The sequence below is a fragment of the Myotis yumanensis genome, unplaced genomic scaffold (assembly GCF_028538775.1).
Source record: "Myotis yumanensis isolate MYYU_CA2020_CCGP unplaced genomic scaffold, mMyoYum1.0.hap1 SCAF_9, whole genome shotgun sequence".
Classification (NCBI taxonomy): Eukaryota; Metazoa; Chordata; class Mammalia; order Chiroptera; family Vespertilionidae; genus Myotis; species Myotis yumanensis.
This window is the reverse complement of record NW_027223760.1, coordinates 43,256,103-43,278,267: the sequence shown is the minus strand read 5'-3', so window position 1 is coordinate 43,278,267 and position 22,165 is coordinate 43,256,103. Positions and strand designations below refer to the sequence as shown.

Below are 22,165 nucleotides of genomic sequence, written 5' to 3'. Positions count from 1 at the left end.
CTCGTAATGAGGCTCCCGTCTCCGGGGGCCGCGCAGCCCCGCAGCCGCGTAGGACCCGCTGGGCTGGGCCCCCTCCCGCGCCACCTGCTCCCCGGATCCCGCGTCCCCGCCCCGCGTCCCGCCCCCGCGCCGCGCCCGCGGTCCCTCCCTCCGGCGTGACGGGAGCACGGGCGCCTGCTGCCCGGACCGCGAGCGCAGCCGAGCTGTCAGCGGGCGGACGGACCGGGAGCGAGCGAGTGGCGAGCGGAGCGCGCAGCACAGGAGCCCGGGAGCCGGACCGCGCCCCGCCCGCCCGCCGGGGAAGCCGCCTTTCCTCCGGCCGGCCGACCTCCGCCGGACCGAGATGCCGCTCCGCAGCCCGGGGCCGGCGCGCGGGAGGGGCCGGGGGCGGCCGCCGGGGGCTCCTCGCCGCAGGCTCTCGCCGCCCTGGAGCCCCGCCTGGCTCTGCTGCTGGGTGCTCGCCGGCTGCCAGGCGGCCTGGGCGAGGGACCTGCCCTCCTCCAGCCGCCCGCTGCCTCCTTGCCAGGAGGTGAGCCGCACCTGGTCCTTTACCTGGAGTTGGCGGGGGCGGGGGTGGAGGGAGCGGGAGACGGGCGCGGGGGGTGCCTGTTTATGGCGCTCTGCCCCGGCCTCTCCCCTTCCAGGGAGGAAGTTGCCCGCCCCGGGAAGCTGGCCGCGTGCGGGTGTGTGGCTCCGCTGTCTTTCGGGGGATGCTTTTCTGTCCGCGCCCCTGTGTTTGGAGGGCTCTGAAGGACTTTGCGGCGCCCTCTTTGGAGTGTCAGGCTTGAGGATCTGGGGCCGAGGGAGATGTCAGCCAGGAGAGGAGACTGGGGCAGCGCCGCCTGTGGGATCTGGAGACCCGTCTCTTCACAGCTTTTCCAGGGGGCCAGATACCGCCAACGGAGGGAGGGTTTTCCGCGCCTCCCCTGCTCCCCTTCCCTCCCTTCCCCTCCCTGGTCTCTACAAGCCTCGTCTTCCCACCCGCCTGCGCTCAGCTTCCTGATAAGGCCCTGGGATTTGCTAAGCCAGTGTGTGGTATCACTTGGCATCCTCCTGGCAAAAATATGGATATGAATTAGGAAGAAAAAAGGAGTGTGTACTTAGGGGAGAGGCGGGTTGGTGATCTAGAAAATTAGGACAGACAGAAAGCATATGCCCCTTTGGGGCGGTGTTCATCCCCCGGCTGCATCATGGCCACAGTGTATTTTATTGCTTGAGATTATTGCCGATATACAGCCAAGGAGAATGAATTATGGGTGATGAGGAAACCCCTTGCTTTTAGGGTAACTGGACTTGGTGTGCCCCAAATTTACAGGGGTGCCATTGGTACTTGTATTGGGTGTTTATCTTTCACTTTAGTGTTGCAGAAAGTGCGCCCTCTTAATGAAAATCAATAAGGGGAAGGAAGCAACATTTCTGACCTACTTTGAGTGATTATGTCGGGGAGGATAGGAGGAGTGGATACTGTTTTTAGAAAGATTGCTAGGAATCTGGTGATGGGGTCATCTTCATTTATGTAGCAAAAATAGCTTAGCTAATAGCACCTCTGGGAAGAGAGGCCAGACCCTGTTGCTTTGTGTGTGATGCTGCCACTTTTGAGTTTTACCCAGGCCTGAATTATAGAATATCTGCATGCTAGACATCATCCATCAGCCATAGATTTCATCTTCTTCTCTCATAGAAAAAGTCCCAGGACAGACTGAAACGAAGGAGAAGAGATCAAAAGCATGTGTCCAAGCACACAGCAGTGTTGAAATTGGGGCAATCAGGGCAAAATCTCAACAAACAGCTGTGTTTAATTTCTGAGTTTATTAGTATAACTGGTTGTCTAATCTTTATTTTTCAACTTTACCTGTTACCTGGGAATAATCCATTCTTCCAGGTTTCTATAGAAGGCTGCTGCCTAACAGTCTCAGATGGAACAGTTGCACTGGGACAGAGATGAAACCCTGCCTTCAGCCCTCAGCCCCAACATGCAGATTGTATTTCTTTTCTGAAGTGAAAAGTCATACGCTTCTTGTAACATTAATTCTTACTTACTTGAAACAGGTGAACGTCAGCCAGTGGGATGATGCATTTGGTCATCACAACTAGGCTGATCCTGTCGCTGAGCATGTTTTTCACATGCACACCTAGAAAAAATGGAGTAAGACTCTGCAGCCTAAGACAGAAATATTGTAGTGAGAGTCAGGGCGATGACAAAAGTTCAGGAAGGTTGTGTCCAATTAGAAATTGCATGTGACCCCAATCCGTTGGGGTCTCAAGTTTGAAGTTCCCTCTGAAAAAGGGAATAAAAGAAACAGGAGGATTCCACTGAGCCTGCTGGTGCTGGTTGTGTTTTTAGAAATGGTGCTGCACAGACCCATTTATATTCTTCCCGATGACTGACAAACAGCTGTGAGATGATTGGGTGTTAGAGGTTCCTTTGGAAATAGGAGAGGCTGAATTTTCTTCTTGGCATTTAGTCTAACCAGCTGAACTAACTTGTAGAATTGATCATTGTTTCTCTGACATTTTTTTAAAAGAGGGAAGTGCTTTTCACACTTTGAGCTTGTGCTTATGGGTATGGAAATATGGGCCAAACTCCTGTGAACAGAGACAGTCAAAGCAACTATTTTGTGTCCACTCCTGCTTGTTTATCCCTTTCCACTCTTTAGTAACAGAAAAGGAGGTGAGTGCCACGTGTAAGGGACAGCACCATGTATGTGGTGGTAGTGGTGGTGGGGTTAGTGAGAGCAATTAAAAGGAGAGGGTTTGAGGCTGGGAACTAAAGCCAACTGAGCAGTATGAGAGAATATTGAAGTAGAACATGGAAAAATCTGCAGGGAATTCTAAACCTCATTTTCTCCCAGTAGTTTGAGTCTCCTTTCACTTATCAGTGTTTTTAGAAAAGTAGTCATGGTTAGCTAAGTTATGTAGACTCTCGTTTTACTTGCCTGATTTTAGAGGAAAGCAATGAAAGGAAGAGGATGAGAAGCACAGAAAATTGGCCTGGGAGTAATCTAGTTATGATTGCCCGAGTTCAGGAAAAATGCTTTTCAAAAAGATAACTGATTTATGGGTAAAATTTCACTTAGATTTTAGCAGAGGATTGGACTCTGGGGTAAAACTCATAAAATACAGTGTCCTTTGTTAAAGTCATTGGATTATGGAGTTGAAAAGGGGAGGAAAATGATGACTTTGGAAAGCTCAGTTGGATCAAATCAGCAGGGTGGAAGCACCAGCTCACACAGGAAGGCTATCGTCTTCGAGAGAAATTAAAGTCAAGTCAGTGCCAGCGGCGGGAGGACAGTAATAGGATGTGACTTTGGTAGATCATGTTTAAAGCAAACAATAATATGAGGGCTGCACATCAGGAAGTACAGGATTAATATTTGCAGGCTTTTTTTTCTTTTTTAAATGGAAGAACTTAGAAAGGATGGGTATCATCTTCAGGGTTTCTTATTATCTGTTTTTCACTTGTAAAATGATCGTAATAAAGACTGACCTGCTTATCTTCATTGTGAGGATGGGATAAGATTAATATAAGTTAAAGGAAAAATCTATATAAATTCAATGGTAGATTATTGCTGGATGAGTAGACCTAGATCCCGGGTGATATTTCAGGAAGGCTCCAGTGAGACTTCAGAGGGTCAGAGGACAGGCTGGTCCAAGGACGGAATAGAATGGAATTTTTGACTCTGAGTAATAGGACTTAGTGGGGCTGCCTGAGAAACAAAAGATAAAGGCCAACAGATGATTCAGAGTTGGAGTAAGGTGTTAGAAGATAGAGTGCTTGAGAGTAGAAAGAACAGAACTAAGTGGACTATGTGTGCATCATTTAAATTTGGAAAATGAAATCACAAAATAGCTGGACTCTTAGTTCATTGCTGTAAAATACTATATAATTGTGATTCTATTGGTCTCTCTGAATCTTGAGTGAATGATGAATTTTTGGCAACAATGTTTATTCCATAAACATTTATTGAGCTTATCCTATGTGCCAGGCAAAATGTCAGTTGGTATGAAATTACAAATTAAAAAAAATAGAATTTAGTTGGGTAAGGAAGAGACAGATATGTAAACAAATAATTACAATGAAGTGATTTGATGTCACGAGAGAAGAAATGGGCAGTCAAATGTAGTGGGGAGGATCAGAAAAGACCCTATAGAGGAAGTGAGAGAGATTTGAAAGATGAGTAGGAATTTGCCAAGCAGACAAGGGTCAGACGTGAGTGTGGGCTAGTTGAGGTGGGGGGTCAGGGAGTTGGGGGAGAGGGAAGGCATTTCTGGTGTAGAGCACATTGAAAAAGGGCAGAAACACAAAACCACATTGTTATAATTGGTTATAACAAGTATAATGTGCTGTGAGGAACTAATGAGAGATGAGTCTGAGAGGAAGTCGGAAGCCTGAATATAAGAGACCATATATTATTCTAAGAAACTGGTCTTCATTTGCTAGGTGATATGGAGCAAAAGAAGGATTTAGAAGTCAGAAGTAATAAAATATGCTTTAGTTTGGCAACAATATGGAGGCCACATTAGAGGTGTGGGAAATGCAATTGTTAGGAGCAATTGCAGTAGGTCAGCTAAAGGATGACAGATTCGGTTGAGGAATAGCAATGAAGATGGAAAAGAGGGCAAGATGTTAGATAGAATTGACAGTTAGTGGATGTGGGGCATGAGAGGTTGAAAGGTTCCGGCTTGATAAGAGAGGATGGTGTCTCTAACCTCCTGAGGAGGAATGTGAGGAAGAGGGGATAAGGAGCTTGGTTCTGGGGAGGTTGACTTTTAGAGAGTTGTTCAGTAGGCAATTGGGTCTTGGGCCCTATTGCTCAGGGACATGGTCTGGGTTGGTGTGGAGAATGGGAAGCACTTGAATGAAAGGCAGGGTTGAAACTGCTGGATTGGATGAGATCATTCAGGAAGTGAGAACAAAGAGGATGAAAGATAGGACTTGGGTTTTACCAACATTACAGGGTTGGGGGAGCAGAAATGGAGGCATCCACAAAGACATGAAAGTAATGTCTAGGTTAAGAGAAATGGGACAGTACAGAGTTATGAGGAAAGGGAGAAAAACCTTTGAAGAAGAAAGGGGTAGTTGTGGTTTCAATTGCTCAAAGAAATTCAAATAAGATGAGGACTGAAAAGGGAAGATTGAATTTGATGGTTAGTTCACTAGTGAGTGGTTCCTGTGAAGTGTTGGAGATGGGTGGAGTATTGACTGGGAGGTGAGGCAGTGTTGATAGAATAGAATTTCATTATGTGGCCTTCCTAGATTTGGTAAGAAATTGTGTCTTCCAAGTCCACATAAATCAGAGAATAAATGGCCTTACTGTCTGTTTCAGACTTTGATAGGAACAGTTGAGAAATACCATTTCTGCAGGAAGTCTCTAACGTCCTGGGCTGTGGGTGAGGGTGTCAGAGATTCTGAAGCCACACTGTTGCTGAAAGAGTTAGGACTCCTCTGTTTTCAAGGAGTTAGCATAATTAATCTTGCTTGCTATGCCTGTGGATGTGAATTTTCCATTTCAGGTTCTTATGCTCGGAATCATTTCTCATGTTTTCGGCAAATGTGAGCAAGTATTCACACCATCAATATTTACCATGTAAAACTAAGAGTTGACAGAACCGTGAAGTGCCATATTTTAGCACAGGGATAGAAATAGCAGAGCACAGTTTAGAGTGGCACGTTTTCCTGTCATACTGAATTCTTCAGCAGTGTCTTGGATCTTATAATAATTCTTTATCATCAGAAAACACCAGTCAAATTTTGGTTGCCTTTTGTTTCCACCTGAAGAAACCATGGATAGTCCCCCCCACCTTTTTGCCATTCTTAATCTAAGTTAGATGTAATATTTCAATATTAAGCCCATATTTCTTGTGTACTTATGTACCAGGTAGTAGCAGTGAAATGATGAACAAAACATGTAGTAATCTCATGGAGGCAGAATCAAAACAACACTATATATCATGTCATTACATTTGCCGTAAGTACTATGATGCAAAATGCCTGTGCAGTGGGAGTGTATAGCTTTTCTATTACAGGGTGGGGGTGGGGTTGGGGATCCCGAGGAAAAGATGTTTAAGCTAAGACCCAAAGAATGAGTAGAAGTTTGTTGGATGAAGGTCATGAGTGGTGGTGATAGACCATCTCAGACAGAGGAAGCCCCCTGACCTAGATCAATTGCTGTACCCTCCTTTAACCCTTACCGAATTACTAGAGACCAATGATTTTTTTTTTCTCTTCTCTGGAGTCCAGTCACAGCACATTGTTTACTCTTGCTGTCTGGCAAATGTTCTGCACACTCATGACCATCCTTGTGTAGATGGGAGAATTGTACCCTGTACAAGAAAGCCAAGCTCTGAAGGCACCTGAGAGTTAGAATCCATCCAGTGCTCAGTGTGCCCAGCCAGCCACCCTGGCACAAGTCTGCATCCATTCTGAGGGGGCTCCATGATCTAAGTTACACCAAGGTGCCATGTGCCTTACGAGAGGCTCTGAACACACACACTCGAGGTACATGATCTGCTCACTGAGGGCAGGAATTTCCTAATCTTATTCAGCAGAAGTGATTAAAGATCTTTTTATTTAAGGCACATTAAACAAAATGTTAAAAATGAGTAAGATACAGGTCTTCTTCTCTGGGAGCACTAATTACTGCGTAGAAAAGAGTAGATGGCTTCTACTTTTTCAATTATAAAAAGGAATTGATCTTTATAATGCACTTAATCCTAATTGACATTTTCTCTCAGTTGTAGCAGATTTAAGACTCTGAAATAAAAACCCAGTGATCAGACTATATTGAAATTTATTCTCAACTCAATTTACAGCACTGGAGTTCAAGACACCATTTATTACTTATTCAAAGCTTCACTTTTATAGGCTCTTTACGCTAGGTCAGTGGTTCTCAAAGAGTGATCCTAGGACTAACAGTGTCATCATTACCTAGGAACTTGTTAGAAATGCAAGTTTTTGGGCCACACATGCACCCTACTAAGTCAGAAACCTAGGGTTGAGGCCCAGCAATCTATGTTACATCCGACTCTCCAAGGATGAAGTTAGAGAACCTCTGCTTTTGGTATAATGTGAGGAATACAGTTTCATTGTTGAAATCCAGGGACCTGTTTCATTGCTAAAATTCCTCCAACTGTAACTCTTGCTTACTCCCTTCTTCTGCAGGGCACCCTAGAAACTTCTAAACTCAAATGGAGTATAAGCTCCTCTCATCACCATGAAGTTACCAGCAAGCATTTCTCATTTATCTTCTATACACTAGGTACGCGGCAAGATGCCGGAGATAGGACAGGATACGGAGGAGATTGCCATCCCTTTCTAGGAGCTTACAGCCTAATAGAAGAAGCAGCCATGGAAATTAAGTGCCTCTCTCTGAGACAGACAATAGAATAGAAAGACATGCTCATATTAAGAGGTAATGGCAACATGGTAAAAACGTAATAGTGAGAGCATAAGCCTTCTTGGTAAATGTTTCCTGATGTTTGTTACTTATGGGGGAGGAGTGTTGTTTACATTTTGCTCCAACTGCAGAGCATCTTGTTATAGTAGAAGTAGCAGTCCATTGAAAGTAATCAAAGGACTTTTTTTAAACCTGAGCCCTGCTACTGGTTTGTGTGACCTTGAGTAGATCAACTTCTAGGCCTGCAAATGGAGATAGTAACTCCTGCCTTATCCACATTAGAGTTGCTGTGAGGATCAAGCTAATGCATTTGAAAATGGTTTTGTAAATTTCAATGCAATGCCAGTTATCAGTTACTATTCTTGTGTAAGTTAAGGACAGTGTCTCAGAGGGTATGGGTTGAAGTGTGAAAGGACTGGGAAATGAATAGGGAAGTTCGTTTACTTATAAAAGTATTTTATAGGAGTATTGTCTTCTAATTATGGAAGTTGTGCCTTATGAAAATGTTAGAAAATAAAGAAAAGTATTAAAAAAAGGCCAACTTTCATTCTTCCACTGAGCAATATCCATCCAGTATTCATGTTTTAGCACATTTTTTACCTATATGTATATTTTTCCTTTTTAAAAACCAAAGGGGAACTCATAGTGTATGTAGAAGTTGTAACTTTTCCTCTCTTGTAAGCATTTCCCAATGACATGAACACTCCTTTCTAAATATTTTTGTAATACTTATAAGAGATTTTAATGTAACATGTGTTGCAAAATATAGCATCATTTGAATGTATGCCAGCGTTTAGTTATGAGCCATTTACTTCACCATTTCAATGAAAATGCTCTTTGCTAGGTTAAATCCACCTGTCATCCCTCATCTTTACCTGCCTTATTAGAAACTCTGGATCCAGTTGATTGTTCTGTCACCACAGAATCTTTTACTTTGCTTCCAGCACACCACGCTGTGATGGTTTTTCTCTTAGACCACTGTGATCCTCTCAGTCTTTGCCAATTCTTACTCATCTCCCTGACTTCTTTACACGAGGGCATTCCAGGCCTTAATCATTGTCCCTCTTATCTTTTCTGTCATCCTCATACTCTTGGTGATGCCATCCAGTCTCTTGGGCCAGTGGTTCTCAACCTTCCTAATGCCGCGACCCTTTCATACAGTTCCTCATGTTGTGGTGATCCCCAACCATAAAATTATTTTCGTTGCTACTTCATAACTGTAATTTTGCTACTGTTATGAATCGTAACGTAAATATCTGATATGCTATATGTTTTTTCCAATGGTCGCGACCCACAGGTTGAGAACCGCTGCGAGTCTTGGCTTTAAATAAATATCACCTACCTGTGGAGAGCTCTAAACTTCATATCTCCTGCCCAACACTGAAAATTGTAATTTATAAACTGTTACCGATTTGATGGTGGAAAAGGCTATCTCACTGGTGTAATTTACATTTCTTGAAATACTACAGAGGGTCAATATTTTTTATGTCACTTAGCTTTTTGTTTGCACTTTTCATGACATTTTCTGTTTAGAAGTTTTCACTTACTGTTTTCTTTATGTATATGAGCTCTTCACATAGTACAGATAACATGTATACATTGAAAATATATTTCCCTAGGTTTTCCCCCCCGTTTACATGTTTGAGATAATATAATACCTAGAGAAAACAATTATTTAGGCCATAATAATTTATATGGAATTACTTCCCTTAACATATCAAACTAGGAAAACATCTTAATTCTTAAAAACGGATTCTTGGTCCATAGTAGTTTATTAAATTCCTACAACATATGAAATCTTTCATGTGTTCAGCTGAGAAAAATACTGTAGTAACTGCAAAGTGAGCAAGAATTCTTGGGCTTGGATTGACGGTCCTTGTTCTAAGAATGTGTTTTTGAAATTTCAAGACAGTACTACTTAATTCTCTGTTAACGTCTTCCGTGACCATTCATATGTTTCTTTGTTCATCTAGCATTTAATGAGTTCATATCATGTATTTCCCTCATAGGAAAATGAGTAATACATAAATCTATGATTATAGCACAGATGGGTTACATGCTATGATGGAGTTATGCTATAGAAGCACAGAGAAGGGGCAACTAAATCAGACTAAAGAGCCCTGGTCTGAAAGAAAGTGCTATTTGAGTTGAGTTTTGAAATATTTCTAGAAGTGCTTTACGAGATGCACAGAGGCCAGCATACATCAGTCAAAGAAAATAGGTTGTATAACTGCACAGAGGAATTAAATCATATGTCACTTTGCAGGGCTATAGTGAAGGCATGTGGGTAGAAGTAGCAAGAGATGACTAGATTATAGAGAAGGCAGAGACTGAGGGTCTTGTGAGGAAATCTATGAGCAGCCTTGATATCAGATTAGAAAGATTGTTCTGTTTGTGAGTAGAGGAAGATAAAAGCGGGGATCGTATTGGAGACAGGAAGATCAGTTAGAAGAAAAATAAAGAGCTAAGCAAATGACTGAATGGTGGGGGAGGTTAGGAGATGGATTTGACAGCTGAGTGATAAATTTTAGTCTGCCATGACTTCTAGGTTTTTTGCTCTCCACTACTGGGTATTTGTTCTGCCTTTCATTGAGATTGAAAATTTCGGAGGAGGAGGAGGTGGCTGGAGGAAAGAGGATGAGTTCATTATTGGCATCCTGAGTTTATAGTGCCCAAGGGAAATGCAAACAGTGCTCTCCCGGAGACAGTTGGATGTATGAGAGTGTAACCAAGAGACAACTTGAGAGCCATGAGCACATAAGAGATAATTGAAGCCACTGGTGTTGAAGTCACTTAGGCTCTGAGCACACTGGGAGAGTAGTGTATTGAGGAGAGGGCTGAGGGAAACGCCAGCATTTAAGAAGCAAGCAGAGCAGGAGGCGATTGAGAATGAAACTGAAAAGGCTCAGCCAGGAGAGTCATAGGACAGAAACTGGCTGAGAGTTGAGGGGATAGGTTACTAGTCAATCTGGAGTGTGATACAGACATGTGTTTCACGATGTGTGGGAAGACATCTGGGATGTCACATCTCTGTGGACAAGATACAGCAGTATACTCGTATGTCTAATCTCTGTCCTGTTACTGTTGTAATCAGTGCTTTGGTTTTGAGAAAGCTTAACCAAATTTTGTAAAGTCGGGAAGCTGGGCAAGATGCCTAATGAGTTGAAAAACAGAATTGAACTTCAAATGATGTTCAAAGGCTAGACTAATGGGCAAACATAATTGTTTTAAATGTAGGCTGTCCTTTTTGATTTTGAAATTTAGATGTTTAAGCACAGGATGAGGAAATCTTGCTTAAAAGTACTTTTGAAGCCACAGATGTCATGTGGCTGCTAAAATGAGGGGGTGAGATGGTGCCTGAGGCTCTATAATTATGAGCAGAGTACTTTGCTCCTAGAAGGTAGACATGAAACTTAGGTCATTAATTCAACTTAGGTGCAGTATTTGAAGAGGGACACTGACATAGAAAGATGTTGGCTTCTGGTGTAAATTAGGAAGATGAATTATTCAAAAAGTATGTCCAAATTATTTGGAAGACTGATCAAAGGAATTGATGATGTTTAGCTCAGAGAAGACTTAGGAGGGCCACGATAGTGAGCTCCCAATACATCAAATGAAGTCATAGATAAGAGACATGGGTATTATGCTCATTTAGAGAACAAGATTAAGATTGTGGGGAATAGAAGACTGTAGAATTCATTTCATCCATGAAGGTGTTTTATATTTGTAGAGCCATGTGCTGCTTCTTTGAACTGTGAAAGTTGCAGGGTTTCTGTTTTGGACAAACTGCTGGCCTGGGTCACATCTATGGGCACCATGAGTTCTGGCTTATTGCACTGTGCCTATATGACTAGGGTGGATTTAAGGGGCGGTTCAGTGAATGTATATTTACATTCCTACTTTAACAGGTGAGAAGATAAATCTTTATCTTTCTTGCTTTAGTCTTAGGATACAATCTTAATTTATTATCATCAGCACTATATTTTAAGATTTCTACTGTATAAACATAAAATAATGCCCTTTGGTGTTTAATCTAGCATCCTAAAATGAGGCAGGAGAGAATTGGCTATTTGAAATGTAAGTTTAACACATACATCTATTGAATAATTCTTGGGCATATCAATAATGCATACTAGGAAATAACTTGAACCAAAATAACAGTAGATGCTTAAACAGAACCGATTGTGGTATTCTAGGGAAGTGCCTCTCTTTCTAAATAGCAGATACATATCAATTTCATTTGTTCTAATTGCTCTTATGGTTTCATTTTTTTTGACCTTTTTAAAATGAAAAGCAATAGATGTGCATTCTGAAAAATGAAGCAGTAAGAACAACCTTAATCCCACCAAATAAGCACAGCACTCTTAACATCTTTGCATTCGTAATAGGAACAGTAAATGAAAAGAACAATAGCCAGGTATAATTTTAAGGCATTTCATGTATTAACTCACTCATCCTTCAAACTCTACTGAGCTTGGTCCTAATCCTTCCAGCATGGTTAACTAACTTGTGAGCCCGCTGCTGCCCCAGTGTCCACACTCTTAACCATCAGACTGTATTGCCTCAGTTACATATATCAAATATCTTTGCATATGTTTCATTATGAGCATACATGTATGTTTATAAAATGGGAATATTCTTTATGTACAGTTTGATAATCTACTTTTTTGGCATTTAACAGTATGCTGTGAATTTATTTCCACATTTTGATTAATCTAGAATTTTATTCAGTGCTTGATGTAAGGTAAGCATCTGACTATATTTCCTGAATAGCCAGTTTTCAAAAACAGTATTTTGAACACTCCATAATTCATTCCTTCTCCACTGATTTGTTTTCTATACCATCTCCTATGTGGGTATATGATATATATGTATATATATATATATTCCATTGTTTTATATATAATACATAGCATGTTATATGTACATACAAACATTGATTTGATTTCTTTTTGGGCTACTTTCTAAACTATTGATTTTTTGCATCAAAATTTCACACAGATTTATATTATGATTTTACGTGATACTTTTCTTTCAGTCAAAGATTTCTCAGCTGTTCTTACTCCATTTAGTCTTCCAGTTCAACTTCAGAAAACTTAAAAAAATAAAAATCTTATAGAAATTGCCTCTTGGATTCTGTTAAATCTCTTTATTTATTTGGAAAAATATCATCTTTATAGTATCATCTTCACATTTGAAGACATAGTCTGCTTTAGTGTTTGAGGCATTCTGTATTCCTCACTTGTACAGTCTTTGTATTTCTAAGTATTTTTTTGTTACTATTTTCTGTGACAGTTTTTCCCTACCATTTTACCTTTTAATTGATATATTGAAATGCCATTGGTTTTGGAAATTAATTATATATCTAGTCTCTTCCAGAGCAGTCTATTAATTCCTCAATTTTCTTGATAACAAGTAGCATTTATTGTGTAATTAAATGCGTAAAACCCTTTACTTATATTAATAGTAATCCATTCCTCTACTTTTAGAGATGAGGAAACTGAAGCTCCAAGGCAATTAATAACTTGCAAAAGATGACAAAGCAGTGAGCCATAGGCTGGGATATATTTCTCTCCAGAGACCTCATTTTCTTTTTAATTTAAATTAAATTAAAAATTTTAATATGTTTTTATTGATTTCAAAGAGAGGAAGGGAGAGGGAGAGAGAAAAACATCAATGAGAGAGAATCACTGATTGGCTGCCTCCTACACACTTCCTACTGGGATGAAGCCCACAACCCAGGCATGTGCTCTGACCTGGAATCAATCTGTGAGCTCCTGGTTCATGAGTCAACACACAACCACGCCGCCAGAGATCTTACTTTTCACTGAACCCGAACCCCACTGCCTCCCACTGTGCCTGCATAGAACTGGTCTATACTTAACTCTCTATAATGCCTTCTAAGAGGCTGTGAATTAAATCTTATTAAGTTTACCCAGCAGCTACTTACAATTTTTTCTTCTTCCATCAATCATTTAAAAATTATTCTTTTTAAAAAAATTATTCTCATGTGTTTCAGAAACCTATCACCTCCTCAAGGTTGATGTTAGTGTTCCACATAATTTTACAAGGAGACCACTCTGTACTGCTCTGTTTTATCCACACACAGATACGTGGGTGGCATGATCATTGGTCCCTTTCTCTCGAGGGTGCGATATCTATGCAGAATCCCTAATCCAGTTTCTGTTGTCTGGCAGACATTCTTCCCATGCTATGCTGATCAGCTGGGAGGAGGGGGGGATCTCATTCTATTTGCTAGATCTTGATTAGGAGATTTTTTTTTTTTTTTTTTTGAGAATAAGAATTTGCTTTAGAAGCAGAGCTGTCTGTGGTTCTTCCATGGTGAGCAGCTCATGACAGACACTAAACCTGGGGCATATTCTGCCTTTGTCTTTACCTATACAAATCTGGAGAGAAAGGATGGATGGAGATGAAGAGGTAAGCAGATGTGTGGGGTGTTAGTCTGATGACATCTTAAACCAGAAGCCTGTAAAACTTCAAATATAAAAGGCCAAACTGTTGTTGAAAAAACAGTAAGGTATACCTAAGACAATTCAGAATAAAAATCGATGGACCATAGTCCTTTCATTTTACCACAGTTACTTTAGTGTTTTTGTTTTCTTCCTTATCTCTCTTCCTTTAAAGGTTTCTATCACAATTATATAGGCCCGGCATTGTTCTGTTTTAGATATTAACATTTAAAAACAATCAGCTATTATTAGTCCCCTTGTTCATATATAAATGATACTGCTTTGAAGTGTTATTCAGATGTTTTATGGAAAGTTAGACAACTGCCTCAATTTTTTAAACTTTACTGATGATTAATTGAAGTGCACTAAACTACATGTATTTGAAGTATACAGTTTGGTCAGTTTTAACATATTGTATACAATCATGAAACATCACTATAATCAAGAAAGTCCTTTCCAGTATCCCCAAAGGTTTCTTGCTTCCCATTGTAATCCAACCCTTCCTCCACCCTATCCCTAGGCAGCCATTGATCTGTTTTCTGTCACTGCAGATTCAAGTGCATTTTCTAGAATTTTATAGAAATGGAATCATGCATGCACTCTTTTTTTTTTTTTTTTGGCCTGGCTTTTTTCGCTTAGCATAATGATTTTGGGATTGATTTACATTGTGGTGTAATCAGTAGTTTGTTCCTTTTTATTTCTGAGTAGCATTCCATTGTATGGCTATACCACATATGCTATCTATTTTTAACATTATGTGGTTCTAATCATAGTACTTGATATTTTTAAGCTCCAATATGATAATGTAATCTTGGAATATCAGGATCTCATTAGTGAGCGCTCCAAATAGGTTGTTTATGAAGCTCGGCAGCAGCGGCCTAAAATGTAAATGTAAAGGGACTCACGGCGTTCTGAGATATTCTGAGAGAGAATTTAGTTTTCTGTTTCACTCAGTATTTAGTGTTATTTCAGATCAATCTTGATTTTTGAAGAGCTAATCATTCAGTTAGATATGCTTGTTGTGGGAACAACTTTTGTGTACTCTCTGGATAATGAGAGCAGTCTTTGTGCTCATTTGGAATGACAATTAAATATGTTAATTATTAGTTGAAATTATATTTCTATAAATTCAGCAAGATAGCTAGGTTTAATTGTATTTTTTTCTTTTTTCTTTTGTGAGGAGTGGTGGGAATTTGGTTGACTAACATGTTTGCATTTAGAACAAGGTAAGAACTCTTTTAGACTAATAGTGGTTCTGCAGATTTTGGGGACCTTTATGTGTTTATTTTCCTTCAGAAAGACAAAAGGTGCTGATAGGAACTATGATTGTGCGACTGGCTGACATGTCCCATTTAGTTTTATTTCTTCTGCAGCAGTAGGTGATGACTTTGGCAGGACAGGGAGAATCTTGTGATGCGCTTGAATTATAGCACTGAGTTCTACATTCTCTGATATGGACAGATAAGGGTAGTCCTTAACCTGACCATTCCTTTTCTTTTCTGATTTTCTCTTCAGAACCAGACTTTTTACCTTTATTTCTTAGTTTTCTACTCTCTTTTCAACTCACTGCAGTCTGGCTTTAATCCCAATCATTTTTCTAAATCTCTTGTTATGGTTAATCATCATCTCCTAATTACCAGTGCTCTCTTCTTTTTCTGCAGCATTTAACCCTGTTTCTAGGCTGCTCCTCTGTTGCTTTCTGAGACACTGCGACCTGGTATCACTCAATCTTATAACTGTATTTCTTTAGCTGGCTACTCTTTGGTTACTTCTTTGTAAATGTAGGTCATCCTAAATTTTTGCTATTAGTTTTCTCTTTGCATTGTACATGTCATCTTTGACTCTTAGCAATATTTTTCTTTATTACTTTTTATATTTATGTAAATAGAAATAATGTTTATTATAAACAATTTGAATAATTTGAATAAGTCAAATGGACGAAAATCACCTGCAATCCCATCCTGGCATACCATTGCTAACATTTTCATCTGGTTGCTTGTCTTATTCGCAACAGTCATCTGTTTAAATGACTCTTAAATCTAACCTCCAATGCCTGATACTCCATCAAGTTCCAAAAACACATTTATAACTTATTAAAAGACACCTCTAGTAGAATGTTCGGGACTACTTCAAATTAAATGCATCCCAAACCAAAGTCATTATCTTGCTCTCCATTTGAAGAAGTTTTTCTTCATGTTTTTATTTTTGATTGGCTGTTAGTGGTTGATTTGATATCATTAGTCCGCTTCCTTCTTGTTTCTAAACTCTACATGGCTCCAGTCAGTCATAAAATAAATCATTTAAACAAGCTATACAAGGCCCTTTATTATGTGGTCCCAACGAGACCTTTTTAGTTTTCTCTTTATGGCCCTTACTCCCTTCCATTTCACCCCTACTTCTTATTCAGCAATCCAACCACAATTTTAAAATTTCAGAGATTATCACACACTTTCATCCTTATATACTTTGCGCATGGCCGCCTGTGAAAAGCCATTTCCTCTCTCTCCCCAGTAGAGCTGACCTCTATTATTATGTAAGACCTGGATTCAGTGTCCTTATTTGTGACTGAGATAATCTCTGCCCAGGCAGAATGAGTCTGGGGCAAAAGCTTCCTTCCTACAATTGCTTTGGTTTGTCCTAACTAGAGAAGGAGCCCAAAGAAAGGGCTTATTAAGATTGTTTTTAAATGTATGAAAGGCTGTCTTTAGAAAATGTGCCTCAGGTGTATTTCAGACAGCAGATCTGGGACCAATGCGTGGGCATTATAGTGAGGAGGATCTTGCCTCAGAATAATGAAGAACCGTAACCTTTAAAGATGTGCAGCAAAGGACAAGCCTTGCTTTATAAACTGGTTAGTTCATTAACAGCACTATACAAACAATGACTAAACAGCCATTTCTCATGATTCATTCATTTGATCAACATTATTAATCACTTTGCCAACCACTGTGCCAGAGGTACAAAGATGAAAAAAAAAATCGTTTTCTTTAAGCAGCTTATTATAGTCTAATGTAGTGGTTATCACGCTGGCTGCACATTAGAATCGCTGGGCAATAATTTATTTCTAATTTAGGAATCTCTGAGGACAGGGTCCAAGAAACAGACTCCAGTGTGTAGCCATGGTAAGAATCACTTGTCTAACGGTTATGTTTAAAGTGTCACTTATTTCACACCTACTCTATGTCAGGTCATGTGATGTTTATTTATTGTTTCAACAAATATTTATTCAGCCCCTCTTTTGTGTTTGTCCCTGGTCCAGGTACTAGGAATACATCAGTGAACAAAAATAGGGAGTTACTGCTCTTATGGGGTTTATAAAATGACTTTAGCCATTATATAAGTACATGACAGGTGGTGGTAAATCTAAGAAGGAAAACATGGGAGCTGAGGGGACAGAGGAGGTGTCTTTCTAAGTCTCTAAGAGGTCAGGAGAGGGCTTTTGATGCTACCACATTTGAGCAGTGCCTGACCGAAGACAGGGATCAAGCCCATCCGGGGACAGGACTTCCAGACACATGGAATAGCAAGTGCAAAGGTCTGGAGATGAGCATACATTGGCATGTCTGAAGAAGAGTGACCCACTGTGTCTGCAGTGGAATAAATGAGGCGGATATGACCGGAGTTGCAAACAGAGGCCACAGGTGGATGGGGTGTGGCAGATCACAGGGTTTAGGTCATGTTAAAGACTTTGACTTTTCTTCCGATTGAGGTGAGAGCCCTGGAGAGTTTTGAGCACAGAAGTAACATGATATGATTCATATGTAAAAAGATCAATCTGGCTGCTATGTGGAAAATAGATTCTGGAGACATGGTTATTATGAGTTAGGTAATTACAGTAATGTAGGTGATGCATGATGGAAGCTTAGATTAAAATTTTAGGGGTGGAGCAATGGGATTCTCTATATACAGGGGTGGGCAAAAGTAGACTTACAGTTGTTCATATGGGAAAATATATAATACAAGAATAAATAATATCAGAACAAACTCTGTGTTTAGTGTGCTCACAACTGCAAACCTACTTTTGCCAATGACTTTACATTTTTTATATAAAGTATATTTTTATATATTTTGAAAGAGACGATAGGCTGTACTAAGATCTCCTAGGGAGTGATTTTAGGCAGAGAGAGAAGAGGTCGAGGACCAGCATTGGGACACATTAGAAGAGTTATGAGAGCAAGCAGAGGAGAATGGTGCCCCAGAGGCAAAATGAAGACAGTATTGAAGGAGAAGAGAGTGAAGGACTGAATCTGTTGTTCATTTAGCTCTAGTGAGAGGAATGTTGAGTACTGATGGTTGGGTTTTGTGATGTGGAGGTCATCACCGATCTTGACAAGAGCCCTTTTTATGGAGTGGTAGAGGAAAAAGTGTATTAGAGTGGGTTCAGGAGAGAATGGGCAGAGAGGAGGCAGGCACAGTGAGAACAGGCAGTTGTGAGGAGCTTTGCTGGTAAGGGAAGAAGTGAAAAGCGGCAGTAGCTGACTGGGGAAGTGGAAATAGTTACTGGTAATGCTGAACAGAGGGCTTTAAGTTTCCTTCCAAGTACAGATTTTGTACTCTGATTGGTAACTGGTTTTATTTTTTACTTATGATACCTTAAGAATTTCTCAAGATGAGGCACATGTAGAGTGTTCTATCATGCTTAATTTGAGACATTTTTTATCAAGTGCTGCCATTTTATGCGTATCACATGACTGTTCCTTCTTTCTAGTTTGGAGCTATCTTTTTGTAATATATTTTCTAGGGCTGCCGTGACTAAGTACCACAAACTGGGTGGTCTAAAGAATAGGTAGGGTCCTAGCTGGTTTTGGTCAGTGGTTAGAGTGTCGTCCCTCACTCTAAGGGTCATGGGATCCATTCAGGTCAAGGGCATGAACCTCAGGTGGAAGGCTTGATCCCTTGTCCTCATCAGGGTACGTGTTTGAGGCAACTAATTGATGTATCTCTCTCCCTCCCTTCTGCTCTCTCTAAAAATCAATGGGGAAAAAATATACTCTATTGAGGGTTAACAAACAAACAAAAAATAATTAAAGAATAGGAAGGTATTTATTACCTTACAGTTTTGGAGGCTGAAAGTCCAAAATCAAGGTATCAGCAGGGTTGGCTCCTTTTAGGGAATGACCTATTCCACACCTCTCTCTGGCTTGTAGATGGCCATCTTCTCCCTGTGTCTCTTCACATCTGTCTTTCTTCTATGCCTTTCTCTGTGTCCAGATTTCCTCTTTTTATTAGGACTCTAGTCATTGGATTTCGGCCCATACTAATGACTTCATTTTAACTTGATTACTTCTGTAGATATTCTATCTCCAAATAAGGTTACATTCTTAGGTACTATGGGCTCAGACTTCAGCGTATGAATTTGTGGGGAGGACAAACACCTTACTGAAGTTTTATTCTAATAACATTTACAATTTTTCTCTTGGTCATATTTAGGCACAGTTATTGGTTACTTTATCTAAGTCACTTTAGAGTGTTTGGGCCAGGAGGTGGATTTGCTGATATAAAATGAATACTTGCTAAATTGGATCTTCAGTGAACTGCCTTTTTGAAAAGAAATATAAAATGAGTTAGGTGGTTTCTTACTAGTTTATGTGAACACGAGGTCAGACTTTTTTTTAGACTTCTCATTTACGCTCATGTTTAAAATAGTAGAACAAGTGAGCTAGTAGATGCAAACTCTGTCTACCTTGTGAAGAAGAAGAGATAAATTGAAGTACCTTCTCTAGGAAAACTTCTACTGAAATACATGTATCATATCCTTGGTCTGATCCAGATGGCAGCACAGCCTAGTTCCAAATACAGGCCAACATCTGATCCCACAGTGTACCACCTTATTGCAGAGAGAACTTAAGTTATTATTTTTAAAAATGTATCTTTATTGTTGAAAGTATTACATATGTCCCCTTTGTTTGTGTTTGAACCCCTGCACCCCAGCCCGCCAAGACTTCACCACTCTATTGTCTGTATCCATGGGTTATGCATATATGCATATAAATTCCCTGTTAATCACACCCTCCACCCCCTTCCCTCTGAAATTTGTCAGTCTCTTATATGAAGTTTTGTTGTTGTTGCACTAAGAAAAGCATTATAGAAATTGGCTCGTATTTGTGTATCTAGGTGTATGATCCAATGAAATCTTTTTTTTTTTTTTTTTTATTTCAGAGAGGAAGGAAGAGGGAGAGAGGGAGAGAAAGATCAATGATGAGAGAGAATCATCGATTGGCTGCCTCCTGCACGCCCCCTGCTGGGGATCAAGCTCACAAATCCAGGCATGTGCCCTTGACTGGAATCAAACCCGGAACCCTTCAGTCTGTGCAGGCCAGCGCTCTATCCACTGAGCCAAACCGGCTAGGGCCCAATGAAATCTTTTCAGCAAATTTCGGCTGTCCTGTTCTTGCTAAACAGTTGCTTCTTTTTCCAGCATCAGGTTTTAGTTGGAATATAGGCCATTAAGATGTATCCTCATAAAACAGCTTGTGACTGTAATGGATTCTATTTAAAAACTGTTAAAATACTGATTGTTACTAATGACTGTAGTTGTCAGCACATGAACCCATTAGCTCTAAATTCTTAGCACAACAAGGGAGAAATGTAAATTGGATTGTGGAATTGCATATATTTTTTGTGTGGGCTTATTACCCTTCTAGCATCAAGGCACAATACAATGCTTTATTTTATTTTGTTTTCTTTTATTTATTTTTAATTGATTTTTAGAGAGATACTGGGGATTGAGCCCACAACCCTGGCATGTGCCTGGACTGGGAATCAAACCGGCAACCTTTCAGTGCATGGGACAAAGCCAGGGAGGCACACTGGCCAGGGCAAAATATAATGCTTTAAAATGAAGAAAACATGTGTGGTGAAAACTAGTGTTAAATAGTATGCATCTATGACTATTTTTCAAATTACTTTTTGGCTTGGAAACCTAACCTTTGCTAATGCCCTAAAAGTAGCCACTAAATGAATGTCTTAGTGACAGCCCTGATTTTTTTCTAAACTTTGTATACTTGGTTTAAATAATTTTTTTTTAAGTTTGTTCTTATTTATTATTCTTCATATTAAAGTTAACATATTACAGATGTGATATTTCATTTATATTTTTCCACTTATGAATTCTATATACTTCATTTTTTTTTTAAATATATTTTATTGATTTTTTACAGAGAGGAAGGGAGAGAGATAGAGAGTTAGAAACATCGATGAGAGAGAAACATCGACCAGCTGCTTCCTGCACATCTCCCACTGGAGATGTGCCCGCAACCCAGGTACATGCCCTTGACCGGAATCGAACCTGGGACCTTTCGGTCCGCAGGCCGACGCTCTATCCACTGAGCCAAACCGGTTTCGGCAGTTTAAATAATTTTTAAAGAATGTCATGCTGTTTAACTTCAAACATTAAAATAAAACTCTGAATAAGAAAGCTTATTCTTTTCTAGTGTAAAAGAGCAGCAAACATATCCTTAGTGAGTTTTCCACAGATTAAGCCTGGCAGCAGTTCAGATACTAACATATTAAAGCAGACAATTTGTTACAATGGTTTCGTGTCCTGGCTCCACAGTTTACCTCATCGATGACCACAGCTCAATAACATCCAAATTTGATATTCTTCTTCTGCGTTCATGAAATCACCACCCTGCCATCTTCTCCCTTTGCTTTTACATGTTCAGGGACTCTGGAAAGACATTTTTTCTTAGTGACTGCACTGATGAAATACGAAGAGCATATGGAAGCAGATATATGCGTAGGTCTTGATTTTATGTTTTGGTAGACTGGTTTATTTAAGTAAACACAACAGGAGAACATGTTTGTTTAAGCTTTTCCTTTGTACCAGCTGCTGCCTTTTCTCTTTCCTAGGCTGGCCTGCCAGAAATGTACACCTTTATTCCTACACTATTTGACAAAAATTTCCAATTGACCATTTTATTTAGCGAATTAATTAGCTCCTTAAATAATGTGATATAGGTCCAACATGCATATTTTAAGAATGTTGAGGCTTTTTGGAGAATTGTGCTCAAATTTGATTTTGTTTAAAATGAGATGTTTTCAATTTATTAAAATTGTTTAGTGATAGAGGCTTAATGGTTTTAAAATATTGTTTACAAAATCAGCTGTAATTTACAACTTAAAAAGCATGTAGTCTAATTTTAATTATTCAGAAGAAAAGCTTTATTTTTGCCTTAGTTTGGAAGGAAGAATAAATTGATAGAGAGGTAATGTTCAATTGGATATGTATGTACCAGAGTGTGGCGGGGCGGGCATTCATCAGAGTCAAGAGACCCAGTTATGTAATTTTTGTGTGAT

General features: G+C 39.9%; 1 protein-coding gene across 2 annotated transcripts in view; it reads left to right on the top strand.

Moving 5' to 3' along the window:
- The first annotated feature begins 224 nt into the window (after positions 1-224).
- ELAPOR2 (endosome-lysosome associated apoptosis and autophagy regulator family member 2) overlaps positions 225-22,165 on the top strand; it is a 128,124-nt gene continuing 106,183 nt past the window's right edge. For both annotated transcript variants that reach the window (XM_070424162.1, XM_070424161.1), the window contains exon 1: positions 225-529. In XM_070424162.1, coding sequence (XP_070280263.1) covers positions 344-529 — 186 coding nt within the window. In that variant the 5' untranslated portion in view covers positions 225-343. The remainder of the gene's footprint in view (positions 530-22,165) is intronic.